This window comes from Drosophila miranda, chromosome XL (assembly GCF_003369915.1).
Source record: "Drosophila miranda strain MSH22 chromosome XL, D.miranda_PacBio2.1, whole genome shotgun sequence".
Lineage (NCBI taxonomy): Eukaryota > Metazoa > Arthropoda > Insecta > Diptera > Drosophilidae > Drosophila > Drosophila miranda.
The window spans coordinates 14250151-14266158 of NC_046673.1; the positions used below are offsets into that span (position 1 = coordinate 14250151).

The window sequence follows — 16008 nt, forward strand, 5'->3', positions numbered from 1 at the left end:
CCTGCCTGTGCGGGGCGTCAGTCAACATAGAGCGATATTTGTCAACAAGCGGAACTACGAGTATAAATATGCATGCAATGCACGGCAAAGGGCTCTGGGACTCTCGTATAAAGGCAGACCAAATGCAAAAAGGAAAATTTGATATGGGAAAATGGAAATGCCAGGGGAATCGGGATGCCATCGCACTAGGCTTTGATTCGGTATCTAGGAGACTGCTCGGACTGCATTTCATACCATTCAATTCCTTAAATGAATTTGTCCACGAAAACTCGTATGTTTAAGAGTCCGACTCAAATTCAAAATGATCTAAAACCAAAAATACGAATCCGCAGAAAAAACGAGCTCCCAGAAGGAAACCCCAGAACGTCCGGCAGTTCTGAAAGTGTTTGACAGATAATGACAGGTCAGACCTGCCAACTCGATGAATAAACGAAAAAGGTCTGACTTGCTACATTTTTGGTCATGGTAGCCCTTGAGTTTGTAATTCCACTTTAAACTCACTTGAACAGCACTGCATTACAGTTCATTTCTATTCATCTGTGAAGTAATACTCGAGCTCCACAAAAACGAATCCAAAAAAAAAACTAAAATAAAAGTTGAAGCAAACTTCATATACATACATATAAAAAAAATACGAAAAGCAGCCGCCAGGATGTTCCGCCAGATGGATATGCGAGAGGCTATCCTCTCCAGAGACTTAAAGTGCTCCCTCCTATACGGTTAGTATTTTCAGTACGGTATTGAAGATAGTCCTGGGCAAATAGCGGGTCGGTTTTCTTCTTCCTTCAGACTCGCAGCGTCAAATGAAGTTCCTGGATGTCGTTGTAGTGCTACCTAAGCCGCCTAAGGAGCCTAAGGAGCCTAAGCGCACAGCCCATCAGCCCTGCGAGCGGTACAAGAGCTCAAACAGTATTGATCGCATACTGTGGGAGGAGGAACCAGAACCAGTGGATCCATACACAGAGCTCCTGCCATTGGGCCAAAAGTCAGTGGCCATCTGCAAGGAAGAGTTCTTCCAGCAGAAGGCCAACAATGGGTTCGGTAAACGGATAAAACCGTTCTCCGGCCCCTGCCATAATGTGCAGCCGCAAATGCTGATGGCGGATATGATCGCCGTACTTAACCGCAGGGCGCCCAAGGAAGCCAAGCAAGATTATGACGAGGATTCACAAAATCTAGAGCCGGAGGAATCACTAGAAGACAAAGCGATTGAAGATCGCATCAATGAGGCCATGCTCTACTTCATAGAAGCGTCAAACCCTTTGATAGACGACCAATTGGAAATTCTGTCCAAGCTTATGAACTCCAAAGACGATACGAACCAGCAGCCACAGGAGCAGGATCCCAATGTGGTTAAACGTAAGAAAAATAAGAAGAAGCCCCAAAAGCGGAACCGCAAGAGGAATAAGGGCTATATACCAAACAAGGATAGCACTTTGGACTGTCCTGAGGAGGCTAATGCTGAGTCTGCTTCGGGGCAGACCACCAACCTGGACCCTGAAGGCGCAGCAAAGACCGATGCTGCCCATGACAAGACCCTGGACACAGGCGCCAGCATTGAACTCCAAGCGAACCCCAATTCCGAAGAAGCTGAAGAGTTGCTTGGACGCTTGTCTTTTTCCTCAAAGGTGGGCGAGGACACAAACGAGAAGCCCAACAACTTGGAAGCCAAAGATGAAATTGTGGTCGATGCAGCAGGAGAGCAAGCTCGATGCCCTTTGCAGTGACACTTTAAAATCAATTTTCACATCTTTTGGCCTTTATTGGTTTAAATTCTACTTATGGTCCGCTGTTTAAACGCCTCTGAGAACAGTTGATGTGTCTTTGCAATGGGTTCAGGGGTTCGCTATTCTTGACACTGTGGTGTGGGTGTAGGGGTACCACAGCCACTTCCGTTCCGTTCCGTTCAGTTCCGTTCAGGCATGTAAATCACGGCGGAAGGGCCCCACGTTTGAGCTGTGCTGCCATCTCCATCACCTGCCTACAAATGACACTTGCAAATCCACTCGATATTGAGAGTTCGCGTCACCCTGGGCAACAAGAGCAGAGCCATTCCGTGGGGAGGTGGGCATGGAGTAAAGGTAATGCAAATGTGGAGTGTGGAGAGGGTTAAGGGTAAGTCTAGGCAAAAAAGAAAGTCATAACGGGGCAGGGCAGCGGCAGGGAGAGCAAACAACCAACAACCAGCAACCGACAACCAGGAATCGGGAACCGGGAACCGACAACACATAAGCCGCCATGTTACGGATGCGAGAGTGCAGCAGGAACAGCCAACGTTGCACCTCCATGGGGCTTACACATACACAGGAAAAAAGCGACGCGTTTCGGAATTGGGAATCGGTTGCTCTTGGGGCAGGAGATGGAGCTCTTGGGGCAAAAGGCAGACCAGACCAAAGCGCCCCATGGGGAAAGCAGGAGAGCCGGCAGGAAAACGCCGCACAAACATTCATTCTATCAAAACAATTCAGGATCAAAAGGTTAGTCCATCCAGCGAAACTCAAGCAGAAAAAAACGGTGTCAATTCTAACCTTTTTCATATGTAAATTAAAGCATTTCCGTACTATGCGAGCGATGATATGATATGCCCATGCAGTCTCAGCTCCTCGTTGCCTTCTGGCTAATACTGACTCGTATTCTTCTTTTGATTCTTTCTGTCATGGAATTATCTCAGTGGCCTCTGGTTATAATTCCTTCTGTTGTTGGCCTTTCAAGCAATTTGGCTAAGACTGAGGCTGGAGCTGGGGCTGGGAGCTAAGACAGGAAGCCAGCCGATTCACTTTCAACACGATTCGATGGACACAAGTAGTGCGAGTACGTACGCTTTTGGCCAGTTGCTTTTAAGCATGAAATAGCAATGCGAGCCGAGTCCAGCTCTTGACCCCATCTCTGGCCCATCCTCTCCAGCAAACTCCGGAGGGTCCATCCATTCATCCATCCGTCCATCGGTCCATCCATCGTTCGGTGCTTCAGCCAGGACGCATACAAATCACACTAAGCCGAATACGTCAGGGCGGTGGCAGAGAATGGGAAAGCGAATAGGGATAGAGATATGGGGAGGGCTGGGCTTTGGCTTTGGCTTTCCTTTGAGTGCTAGCTGGCTCAATATCACAGAAAAATACCCGCAAAAAACTGGAACCCGTCAAGGAGAAGAAACAAAAAGGAGAAGCAGCAGTAGCTGGAAAAAACCAAAACAAGTTAGGAGGGTATTGTGGTAAGGTGTTGCGACTGCAAGATACCCCCGAAAGTTAGAGCAAATGAATCATGAAGGCATTGCATAAAGAAGAAATAACATTTAAATCGCAGCCTACTCGGGCTCGTCTGTTAGACAATGCCTAGGGCGACTGAGTCGCTCCCGGAATCCAACAACAATATGCATAAATGTCTTTTTTGAGGCGGAAAAGTTGGTCCCAATCTACAGTACTTTGCTTGGGCCTGGCACGGATTGAGGTGAAGAAATATTGGCAATAGAAAATCGTAGGTAATCCATGAAGCTACATCCATTCGAATACACCCTGGCACTCGACTGCTGGCAGGGTGTTAGCCGAAGAGCAGAAGCAGAAAACGGCAAAAAGGGAAAACAGAAGCTGGCTTGACTACAAAACCCAAGTCGGAACGGATGCGGCATCAACATCATCGACAACATCGGCATGCTCAGGAAGCAGTGTGGCAGTGGCAGTGGCAGGAACAGTGGGGGCACTGGGATGGATGTGCAAGGATTGACTTTGACTCCTGCCGAGCCATATGTATATCCTGTTTGTGCAGAGATTTGGCTTTGAGCTATGGATATCGTTAGAGATTGCCGTCGCTGGCTTTGTGTGCCCAGCCCCCCGCTCATCGATTTGCACCCTGGACGAACGGACGGCAGGGTGGGATGCCAGAACGTGGGCATGAGGGGGAGCCGGAGCGGTGTAGAGGAGCTGCTTCCAGTGGTGGCAACTTCGAGTGTCGTGTGCAGCAAGTTTACAAGGCTGCAGCGCCGCACTCTCTTTTTTGTGTTGCTGCAGCCCCACTTCCCGAAGCCCAACATCGAGGCTGTTGATGTTGCCGTTTTTTAATTACATCCTTCACGGGGAATCAGTTCATGTGGGGGCCCAGTCGTCTGAGGGATGGCACATATCAAGCATTCGTCGTGTATGACGACGCGCCTCTGGGGAGCGGCAGGAGAACAGCAGGAAAAAAACCAAACCAAACCAAACCAAAAACTTGTACAAATGCCATGGTTTGGCTTTGGCCTATCTCTACCTCCTGCTCTTGTCCTCCCTCCTCTTGTTCTTTCACTCCCCCAGCTGGAGCTCGGGCTAAAGCTTCGTTAGTTTATTGTGAAATTCCAATAAATGCAGTTTAAACCAAAGCCTTGCCAACGATCGGCAAGGTACAAAAAAAGAACTACAGAACAACAACAAAAAAACAGGAACTACAGGAGCACAGGGGGAAGAGGGAGACCTCGACCTACCTCCCAGAAGATGGAAAAACGAACGAGTAAATCGTAGAAAATCGGAAAATTGGCCCCGCAATGTGGCAGCAGGACAGGGGATTGGTAAAAGCTGGGCAAAGGGCTGTGATGCCTGTGTGATGGTTCCGCCATGTGGAACACCAAATGGCGCTACTCAGATGGGCGAATATAAGGGTCCTATACGATTTTAATGGTGGCGTGATATAGTATAAAATATGTCGTACATGTATGTATATAGCTACCAAATATATGTAAATATCTGCAGAGTCTGCAGGGTATTCCCAGAGTCAGCACAGATCGTTGCCTGGCCAAAGGGGCGCAAGCAGGTAACTCGCCCACACAGGACTCGGTTCAATTGTGCAAGGGATTGCCACGATGCCGATGCCGATGCCGATGCCGATGCCGTGAGATGCTGAGCGATGCAGAGCGATGGGAAGCGATGCGCCAAGGCCATCATGACGATGATGGTGATGGTGAGCGCTCCATCAGGGTAACGATACGGGGACCGCGCCATCCATAGAGCCAGTTGTCGGATGGATAGCGGAGGTGGTGGCGATGGCGGTGGCAGTCGACAAGGACTTTCTCTCTGTCTCTCTCTCTCTGTCTCCTCTTCCTTTGGATACTCTAGGTACTTGGGTACTTTGGGGATTTTGTGCAGATTTACATGCAAACAATCAAGATACGCCCGGGCTTTCAAGTGCCCCGGAGCCGGAGCCGGTAGAGCACACAGAACAGAGCTCCTGCGACCTCGCAACTCGCTTCTCAGGGACTCGTGCCAATACGTCATGTGTGTCCCAACAGCGGCTTACTCCCGGCTCCGGGAGGAGTTATGGCTATGGGAATGGAAATGGGTACGGTCGCGGGTCCGGGTCTGGGTCCGGGCCAGTGCCCGGGCTCTGCTCGAAGCTGGGGTGTGGGTTAAATGCTCCCGGTGCACGTTCCGTTTGCTTTTCACATCTTTTCACCTTTGATTTGCCATCGTGTTTCGCCCATCTCCATTTCCATTCGCATTTCGATTGTCGTTGTGCCTTCCCTTCGATGTCCTTCGCCTGTTTGCCCTTCCTTTCCTTTTCTGCCACTGCCACTGCGTGCCTCTGGTATCGCTCTTGATATTTCGCAATGTTTGTTAAATAAATATCTCTACACATGTTCCGATTACAGTCCCAGTCCCCACTCAATCACTTTGCATGTCTCTGGTTCTGGAAGTCCCTGTTTGAGCTTGTTATTTTTTGGTTGATATTATTGGTTTTTAATTCAATTGCTACTTACGTATGTTAAATGTTCTCTTTGGGGGATTACTTGGCGCTGTCTGTGTGTCCTGACAGCCCGGCCCCCACTCTGGCTGCCTCCTCCTCCGCAGAGTGGCGCTCTCTGCATCCTTATAAATGATAAATGAGAGTTAATTATTTAATGTCTGTCACCCAGTGGCTAACACGAGGCTAACCCACCCGCTGAAATGCAAATTGCCATCGTCACATGTTAGCAGCTGGACTTGGACTTGGCTTTGGCCATGGACATGGACAGGGAGAAGGACAGCATGAGGTTGTAGTACCCATTTCACGGTGCCGTGTGTAGCACAGTTAACCCAAGTGACACATACAACACACAGGGACACAGCAGCAGGACATCGGACTTCGGACACTGGACATAGGACCTCGGACAACTAGACGAAGCCAGACTGTTGAAAACAACTAAAAGGAAACACCACCGACATCAGCATGGGGTTGACAGACGTTCGAATACCCTGCAGATTTGTAATCTACAAGTAAAGATACATAGAGATAATTATCCAATTTATTCTGTTTGCAGAATCAACGAAAGATCTGAGGAGGAAGTTGTCAAATTTAATAGAAGAAATATGTATATGAGAGGCCGTACTTCTCATTCACAGGAGGCTCCACCATGTCCTCCTCTGGCTCGGATGGCTACTCCAGCTGATGCTCCTCCTTCGGTCGATGGCTTGCTCAGGGTCCTCCTTGCTCAATATCTTTGTTTCAATGAATCAGGAGTATATGTATATAGCAGCTTTATCTAAGAATGTAAAGAATTTCGTTTTCTTGTCAGTTAATGCAGATTTGCAATTTATGCTTTTTTTATGAGTTTCCAATGCCACCCTTTGGCATCAAATCCGCCCTCCCATAGATCCCCAACACCATCCCCATTCTGTAAATATGGCCGCCAGCTACTCAGTGGGTCAACAGCTGGTCAGCTGGGAAAACCGCTTTTGGGGGAGGCATCTCGCAGAGTGGCAGATCAGTGCGCATGCCTCGATTCCGATGATGATCTTTGGGGGTAGGTCAAGTCATGGCCAGGCGAGAGTCCCAGCCGATAGCCGCTATCTTTCCAATGGAAAAGGTCCAGCTGGGCTTCAAGGTCTGCTCATGCAAATGCAAATTGAATGACATGGAGCACGGCTAGTCGCCCCTTTCCCCTTTCTGCCTTCCTCCCAAATCCCCTGCCATGTCAAGGGGTTGCGCTGGACTGTGAAAAGAATTAGAACTAAGACGGGTGGATTTGCTGGATTTCAATGTTTTTCGCCCCAGAGCAGGACAGGACACAGCCAGGCTCTGACTCTGGCTCTGACGCGGACTCGGGCTCTGGCCCGGACAATGGTCAGTCGAGTATCCATTCCGGCATTCTCCTGCTGATGGTGCTGCAATATTTACGACTTTGCAGCGCGCATTATCATTAATTTAGCAGATTAGCAGGGCCCGGGGGGAAACGCAGAAGAGGAACATCAAAAACCACAAAACCGCCTCGAAAATATTGTGCAGACGAGCACACAGACAATGGGCACACAGTGGTGGAGGGAGGGGTCTTGGAAAGTGTTGAGCGTATTCCAAGAATTTTAATTGAGCTGTAGCCCCGAAGATCTCTGACTGCTGGCTGCTGGCTGCTGTCTACTGACTGCTGACTGGTGCGTGATTTAAGGCAAATCCCAAAAACTGTGATAATCGACTTTGATGCCCGACTGTCGCCGCCGACATTGTCGCCTGCCTATCTGCTCTGCCGACTGCTCTCCTCACTGCTGGTTTGCATTGCATTTGGAAATGGTATACTGGACAACAAAAGACATTCCCCAGATAGACTGCCGAATGCCGGACAGACACACACACAGATATCCTGTTGTTTTTCCAGCCAACATACTCCACAAGATATTGAGAGCAGAATGCAGACAGAGACAGACAGAGATTGCCAATGCCCATGCCATGCCTTTTATTATTACGACAGCGAGCGGGCGACCGAGTCCGAGTCTGAGTCTGAGTCCCAGTCCGAGTCCGAGTCGAGCGATGACACTTGGGTGCAAACGAGCCGATTATTGCCGCCTGATAATGTTCTAATTGCCCTGCAGCGATAGCGACAGCTAGTCCAAGCCAATTCCAACTGCGTCCAAGCTTGGTCGTATCCAAGACCGAAGAGTCCCGGCCAGGACAGGACAGAGCTCCTACTGTTTGGGCACTGCGCACTTTTTATTTTTGGCAAAAGGACTTGCCTCGAACCTGGACTCTGTGTAGTTGCAGTTGTCCTTTGTCACGATGCCGGACGGCACGCTGAGTCCTCAATCTCTGTGTCTGTGTCTGTCTCCCTTTCTCAGCTTATCGCTATTGTCGTCTCGTGTGTCGGTAGGTGTTTTATTTGCCAAATGCATCCGACAACGCCCCGGGGGCTGGGGTATCCGTGTCCGTGTCCATGTCCCTCCAGAGCACTTCATTAGTGTGTTTTCTGTACGTGGGCGAGAGTAGACGAGAGCTCCTTTTCAACCGTACACCATATACCGTCTACCGTCAGCGCTTAGCCGCCTATCGCTGACCGCAGTTGGTCACTTTCCCGGAATCACTGGCAGTGTCGGCGGGTCCTTTTATATGTCGCCAAGCCATGAGAATTGATTTCACATTATTTTTCACCTTTCCCCTGGTTCAATATTCGATTGAATTGCCGCAATCTCAAGTATGGAAAGTACAGTGCGGATATATGGTTGTACCTTGCAGTCTGTGGACCATGTGAAAGTACCTCCGATGCAGATGCATATTACAAATATGCAAAATACCTTTAGCTCTTCAAGTATCCCTCGATTTCGGGATCTTCTCGTACAGCGTATCACTGCCGCCACTTTGGCAGTCCTTAAATGAAACAAAACCCAATCAAAACTGTACATTAGCATATAATATTGAATATATATATGTATTCACATTGTACATACTATTGGTAACAGTCGAAAGCTGCAGCACTAAGTGGTTTCAATGTTCCAATGAGAGTGCAAAGTCGAATCGGACGTTCGTTGCCTTCAGCATCCTGTTGCACCTGGGAATAGAGACTGCTGTAAATTCATCCAGATTTCCCAAACACCGCTTACGGCTTTGATTCCAAATGCAGATTCCTGTAACATCCGCTTACCTTCGAAGCTATAGCCAAAAGCAATGATTCAATGGAAAATCCTACTTGTGTGCACAACGCGTGCCCCTTGCAGACTCTACCAAGAGTGTAATCGACGCTTCCTGCAACGCGGCACTTCTCGGGGGAACTTCTTGTTCGAAAAAAACTTTACCATTAATATAAACGACTCTTCAATTTCTGTTGTTCCTTCTGGCTATAATTATTGTCCAATTGGAACCACATGGGATATCTGATAGACACGGTCACTTTATAGAATGCTGTGCTTTCGGTTTTCTCGTACCTTTACGCTTCCACCAAAAATCGAATACGCCCCTATACTTTTCGAATATATGTAGTTCTTATTGGCAGTATGGTTAATTTTGATCATTTTTTCCGACTAAGTACACAATTTACACCAGCAACTTTTTACGAGGGAATCAATCAGCTGTTCTTTGTCCAACCTGTGCTTTGACCATTCGCATGTTAACGTAAGCGCGCGCGATGCGAATATCGTATGTTAGAATGTGTTTAATTCTACATTAATTAATTGTTTAATTAGTACATATTTTAAGCTACTTTCAATTGAAATACATGTTTTAAATATCTGTTTTAGTCAGCGGCTGCAGTTGCTTGTTTAGAAAAAAAAACCGAAATCAATTGAATGGCGATAATATATCGATAATAAAAACGCCAAGTAAATACGTTGCTCAGCACTGAAAGCGGATTATCATTCTGAGAAAAAATATTAATTGAAAATTAATTGCAAATTTCAGTTTGTGGCCGGCGAAAACCTAATCAATCAGCTTATTTCCGAGTGACCCATTGTGTTCTCAGAGTTCTGTAATAAGTCGAACCAATTTCGAGACGGTAAGCTACCAGAGGGGCCAACAAGAACTGCCTAAAAGCATTAGGTTGAGTCATTGTTGGCTTGTGCAGTTCGTGTAATTTCGATTATCAGAAGATTTGTATTATTCTGCAGGGTTCGAGAGTAATTTAGAAATGAGCGCGGAGAAAAAATCTGGTGACGATGTGCCGAAGCTGCCCGGACCATCAATTGACGACGACGAATGCACTATTTGTCTGATGGACAAAATGAATCCGGTGACGGTGGAGTGTGGACACAGTTTTTGTTTTGTGTGCCTCAGCCGAATGTTTAGAGAATCTAGTTCCAATTGGGGTGGCCCTCGAAAATGCCCACTGTGCCGCCGCGTGATCTCAATGGATCTCCCTAAACCTTAGACTAAAGAACACGTATACTGTATATGTACATATGTCTTGGCTTCCAAAATAGATGTGTAGTATGTTCATATGTATATACAGTATGCCCATGGGCTACTCCCAATTGTGCGAGCAGAGAGTTTAATTGGTGGGTAAATGGTGTATATGGGGGATAGCAAATGTCCAACAAGATTTGATTTTTATCGCAAGTATATTTGAATTTTATTGCGTACCAAATTCTCGATACAATCGCCGGGCCATAAAAGCGACTGGAGCCCTGGAGCCAAGCCAGGGCAGGACATGGCAGGCCAGGCCATACCGTCACGTAGTCGGGCAGCTAAGCTACACTGTGACAAAAATCAAGTTGGTAAAGTGTTTTATCCAAGCAGCAAAGGCACTCATCAATACTTCAATTGCAGAGACATGAATCTGGAAGCAGGCATCATTCGGGAAAGCAACGATTGAAAGGAGGAACAGGTGTTGAGTTCAAGCTCAAGGTCGTACGACCAGGAGTTCGTCGCACAACATCTTAACCTTCTTATTAGCTTCTTAAGGGAATACTTTGTAGAACCAAGACTGGGACTAGGGGCAATTACCGGCAGTTAAAGTACAGAACAGAGGGCTTATTTCGAGCTCACTAGCTGCACCGTTCGGAGTCTCCTTTGGAGCTGTAATATACACATTTTCTGCCACTGTAGACTTGGCCAAAACAGGGATAACAAGCAGCAGTAGCTGGAGCTCGAGCGGCACCATTTCTTGGCCACGTTGGCGTCATTTTCCACGCAATAAAATAAACATTCAAAACGAAATCAACTTAAACGCTCCACGTGGACCCGCTGCACCCTTCTGCGCGCCTTGGGGTCCCAGTCCCAGTTCCAGTGCCCCATCCAATCCAACCCAATGTGGCACATTTAATTTTATGCTTATTTTTATGTCACTCTTCTTTATTTTTGCCCGGACTGAAAGGGGTCCGGAGCGTCCACCCCCAGGGGTCCTCCCTGCAGTGGCCAGTGGCCAGTGGCCGCAAATCCCTGGACCCCGGCTAATAGTTTGGGCAAACAGCAGTAATCGTGGGCAGGGAAGGGCGGGGCAGGGCAGGCAAAGGGTTGATTTAATAAGTTGAACCGATTCGATTTCTATTATCTGCTGCCCTGATGTGTGCTGTGCGGGACCCAAATCAAATGCGTATTTATCGGGACTTAAATGCGATGCGATGCGATACGAAGCGAAGCGAGGGAGATTGAAGGAACACCCACGACCCTCGGACAGACCTAAAGTGCCCTGGCCACAATGGGTTCGGTTCTCGTTTCGGGGTTTGGGGTTTTCAGCAGCAGTAAACAATCGTAAAACGTCTCGAACTGAACCAAAATGAGACAATGAGAGGCAGAGCATACAGGAAGAGGAAACGACATTGAGCAGCGGGCTAACTCCGACTACCGACCAAGACTCCAACTCCAACTCCGTGTGTGGTGACATCATCGCCTTTGACTAAACAACAATTACACAGGACCGTGGACCGTGGACCGTGGACTGTGGACACAATGCCGCTGAATGGCTGTTACCATTTTCTTGGCCTTGATTGCTTCATTTGCCAGAACACAACAGTGGCCCAAGTGCTAGTCTCTAGATGAGTTATGGCGGCTCATCCTCATGCCACACCATCATACCATCGTACCATCGTACAATGGGATCAGCAGTGTTTGAAAGATCGTCATTCTTGGCTTGATTTATACTGCGGATGCGTCTGGCATTTGGAAGCCGTTTGCAAGCCTCATAAATGCCCCGGCCCCCCACTGCACATTTTTTGGCAGCTGGCTGCAGGCTCATCCTTAGAACTACACATTCATGGGATGTTTCGAGCAAACCAGGTCTATTGTTAAACTCCATTAGGGCAAGCTCTTAACTCTAGTTAAGCCCCCTTGTAATAGGTAATTTCAAAGCTTTTCCAGGTATGGTTTCTGCATGGGAAAAATGAAATATTTATGTGCATTTTGCTTCATAGTTTTTTGCTACAAAGCGTCCGCTTTCAATATGGACTCAATCAAATATATATGTACATTAGCTATCATTTTCTTTACTTCAAGGACTTGCATAAGGATTGCAATAATATTAGTGAAAAATTAGAAGAGTTGAGAAACGGTGAAAACAATATACCCGTTAGATACAGGGTAGCGCGTCACTTGGCAAGTAACAGCCGAAAACAATATACCCGTTAGATACAGGGTAGCGCGTCACTTGGCGCACCGTTAAGCTCAAGAGCGGCAACGAAAATTCTCCCAACAAATACAACGCAAGCAGCAGTGGAGAAGCGAAAGCGAAAACGAAATAATGCACCGGTGCTGCTGCTTGTATGTATGTGTGGGTATCTTCTATACGCCGTGGCTTGGGTGAACGAACGAACAAACTTTGCGAGGTTCTAACGACAAGAAAGGTAGAACAAAATAAAAGGGGGGGGGGGGGGGGGGGGGGGGGGGGGGGAGCGACAGTGATTGCAGTAAACGAAAGATGTATGTATGTACATATAACTGTTGCGTCCAAATAGCGGTTCACATATGTCTGTATGTGTCGATATGTATGTATTTATGTGTTTTTAGTTATATTTATGCAATTACTAATAAAATGCATGCAATCAAGCTCTACTATATGTATATGTATCATACGTCTGTGCCTAGAATTGAAGGCGATGTGCAATGTTTTCAGCACAAGACACCTCAAAGAGAGATCTGAATGTCTTTTGCTCAGCCTTCAATTTTCTGCACAAATACCCAACGAATTAGATCTTTCGTAGTGATCAGACGTGTTTTTGTTTTGCGCTCCGCATTTTTTCCTTTTGTTTTGAATAAACAGCCGGTGTTTTCCTAACTAAATTCTAATTATACTTCCTAACCAGACAACAATCTGGAAACCTATTCTATTACGCGAGTGCATGCCTTTTGATTTGTGTTAAAACATTATTTAACTTTTTATTTTTCGGCGTCGGCTTGTGCTTGTGCTTGTGTTTGTGTTGTTGCAGTGAGTGAGTACGCATTACATTGCATTGCAGTCCGCTCTCGTCTGGTAGCTTTTGTTGTTTTATCACTCTCTCGCTATCACCTCAACTTCAATAACTGTTCTTTCTCTCTCGCTCTTCAAACTTTCCGAGCAATAGCGCTCTCTGCTTAGTAGCTCTCGCTATAACCGCTCTCCACTCTGCTCTCTTTTTTTTCACCAATTCCGCTTTGAGCGTTGTCTGGCACATTGGTCTGATACCAATTTGTTTTGCAAATAATAGTATATAAATAAATAATAAAATGGAATACGCTGTGGTCTGTGCCAAAAAAAGCTGTAAGAAGCAGATCACCCACGATCAGCCGAATGTCCCCTGCTGGCTCTGCGACAGCGTAGTGCACGCAAAATGCGCTGGATTTTCTGGCCTCGTGAGTGATGCTATAGCCAAACGTAATGGCTTGCATTACAGTTGCGAGGCATGCCGTGCGGTGGAGAAAGACATGGTGGCTTTCATGAGGCAGACGCGGAGTGGCTTTAAGGAGCTGACCGTTGGTTTTAAAAACCAATACGATCGGCTCCTAGCCATGGAGGCTCAGTTTAGCGGTTTAAAACTGCTGAATGAGTCTCCGAGGCGCAAAAAGGTCACTCCGCGGGATCTGCAATTGCCAACCGTCACTCAGCCGTGCGCCGCCGAAAAACTGACTCCGACCACTCCAAGTGTGCAGCAGTTGATCTCGTTTGCCACTCCAAGGGCAACGAAAGCTGCTGGCGATGCAGATTCGGTAGCCGAATTCATCGCCTCGGAGAATGTCCAGCCAAGTACGTCTGCAGCGTCCGTGTCCGTGGTGTCCGCAAGTTCGCTAGTTGTCCCGTCTATCCCGATCCCACCAGTAAATAGACGTTCCGGACCTCCGGATATTGCCACCACAGGTACTAGGCCTGTGGTGACTAAACCACTGGTGGGAGTCCCACCAAAACGACAAGTTTTTGTTTCACGGCTGGCCCCTGACCTCACATCTAATGATGTAATTGCTTTTATTCAAAGCAAAATGAAAGCCGTGGGTTTAAAGGTGGAGAAATTTAACTTCTCTTATGCCAGGGAGATAGCCTCGTTTAAGATAAGCATCTCCCCAACTCAATTTGACACCATTTGCTCCGCCAAATTTTGGCCGGAGCATTTGGTGGTGAAGGAGTTTAAGGCTAAGAAGAAGAATAGGCTCCCCATATCCCTTCCAAATCTTTCCAGTGTGCCACCCTCAACCTCAACTTCCTCTTCCTCAACTTCCCGTCTTGCTTCCACCTTTCCAAAAAACTAACTTCTCTTTTAGTAACCTATCAGAATGTAAGAGGCTTGCGTAGTAAGCTCAGCATTCTTTTCCGGGATAGTGTTGCATTTGCTTCCCACGTTATTGTGTTTACTGAAACCTGGTTAAAGCCGGACATTCTTAGTTCCGAGGACAACTTTTAGAAAGGACCGTTCGTCTCGACGGGCAGGGGGGGTTCTAATTGCAGTGGACTCTTACTTCACGTCGGAACACTTCACAGTCCAAGTTCAACAGGAACTGGAATTCCTGTGTGTAAAACTGATTCTTCCCGCTTTCGCTATATTCATTACTTGCTCGTATATCCCACCTTCTTCGGATATTTCAATTTATGAGCAGCACTTGTCCGCTTTAACCGCTGTTTCTTCCTCGCTATCTGATAAAGATCGTATGATAGTTCTTGGTGACTTCAACTTGCCAGGAACTGTTTGGTCTTCGGTAAACGAGTCTAGTATCCTAGTGCCCATGTCACGACATGACTTTGTTGACGGCTTGCTTGACCTATCCCTGTCTCAAGTCAACCATGTGAAAAATTCCTTGGGTCGATTGCTTGATCTGTGCTTTGTATCGGATCCGACCATAGTGTTGTTAACCCGAGCCCTTCCGCTCACTATACCTGAAGACGCATACCACCCTACTTTCGAGGTGTCGCTAGATATAGGACCAACTGTATTGGATCGGTCGAGTAGGCTGCCCGAACGTGTCCGCTGCTTTCGTAAAGCCGAGTTTGCGAAGCTTAATAACCTCATTAGGGATTTTGATTGGTCCGCTTTGTACTTGTGCACTGATATCATAAAAGGCACAAACATTTTTTACAATGCTCTTGGCACATTTTTCGATTCTTGTGTCCCGCTTTCTTGTCCGACTAGATCTGGAAAACCCCCTTGGTTTACCAAAGAGTTATCCAGTCTAAAAAACTTAAAATCAAGACTTTATAAAAAATTTCAAGAAGTGGGTTCTCCTACTTCTCACTCTCGCTATGTATTAGCTCGGTCAAACTTTTCAGTTCTTAATGCTCAATGCTATAAGAACTACCTATCTCGATGCAGGATACGTTTTTCTCAGGACCCTAAACAGTTTTACAGCTTCGTAAACAGTAAGCGTAGAACGTCCGCACACCCATCCTCGCTATCATTTTGTAATACGTCGGCAAATAATGATCAGGCAATTGCCGATCTTTTTGCCCAATTCTTCCAAACCACCTATTCTGAGGAAAGCTACTCTGGTCATCCGTACCCATACGGTTTACCGAGGTCGAACGGCATTTTCAGTCCCTTGTTAAATGAATGTTCCCTACTTCATGATCTTCGACTAGTTAAGCCGGTGTTTTCACCGGGTCCAGACGGGGTTCCAGGTTGTGTACTCAGGTACTGCGCCGAGGCTCTGTGTGGACCTTTGCTTAAACTATTCACCCTATCCATTGATTCTTCTTGCTTCCCCCGATCTGGAAGGAATCGTTTATAATTCCTCTCCATAAAAAAGGTAGCAAGTCTGATGCAAAAAATTATAGAGGTATAGCAAAGTTATCCGCTATTCCTAAAATGTTTGAGAGGGTTTTAACTCCGCACTTGCAACATCTCTGCAAGTCACTTATATCTCCAACTCAGCATGGATTTATAAGGCGGCGATCAACCACCACGAACTTGTTAGAGT

General features: G+C 47.0%; 1 protein-coding gene and 2 long non-coding RNA genes across 5 annotated transcripts; 2 read left to right on the forward strand and 1 right to left on the reverse strand.

The window, feature by feature from the left end:
- The first annotated feature begins 497 nt into the window (after positions 1–497).
- LOC108165494 lies at positions 498–1815 on the forward strand. The gene is made up of 2 exons (XM_017301555.2): positions 498–719; positions 790–1815. The coding sequence occupies exons 1-2, from the start codon at positions 653–655 to the stop codon at positions 1725–1727; spliced, it is 1005 nt and encodes a 334-aa protein (XP_017157044.1). The 5' UTR covers positions 498–652; the 3' UTR covers positions 1728–1815.
- A 2750-nt stretch (positions 1816–4565) lies between these two features.
- Positions 4566–9395, reverse strand: LOC108165143. 2 transcript variants are annotated; one of them, XR_001775945.2, is made up of 6 exons: positions 8849–9395; positions 8655–8755; positions 6332–8574; positions 5902–6276; positions 5723–5831; positions 4566–5662 (listed from the first exon to the last, which is right to left on the reverse strand). It is a non-coding gene; the product is annotated as an uncharacterized LOC108165143 (long non-coding RNA). The 2 variants fall into 2 exon arrangements; XR_004474937.1 differs by having other exon boundaries at positions 4567–5662; positions 5902–6212.
- Positions 9396–9458: 63 nt separating this feature from the next.
- LOC108151923 lies at positions 9459–10169 on the forward strand. 2 transcript variants are annotated; one of them, XR_004474936.1, is made up of 3 exons: positions 9459–9521; positions 9601–9694; positions 9807–10169. It is a non-coding gene; the product is annotated as an uncharacterized LOC108151923 (long non-coding RNA). The 2 variants fall into 2 exon arrangements; XR_001774772.2 differs by lacking the exon at positions 9459–9521 and having other exon boundaries at positions 9552–9694.
- Positions 10170–16008: the final 5839 nt, after the last annotated feature.

What these genes read in the sequence shown, in the direction of transcription:
- LOC108165494 (XM_017301555.2), top strand. Translation starts at nt 653, where the DNA reads ATGTTCCGCCAGATGGATATGCGAGAGGCTATCCTCTCCAGAGACTTA. An exon ending in AAAGTGCTCCCTCCTATACG is followed by an intron (nt 720 to 789) that starts GTTAGTATTTTC and finishes TTCTTCCTTCAG; the next exon opens with ACTCGCAGCGTCAAATGAAG.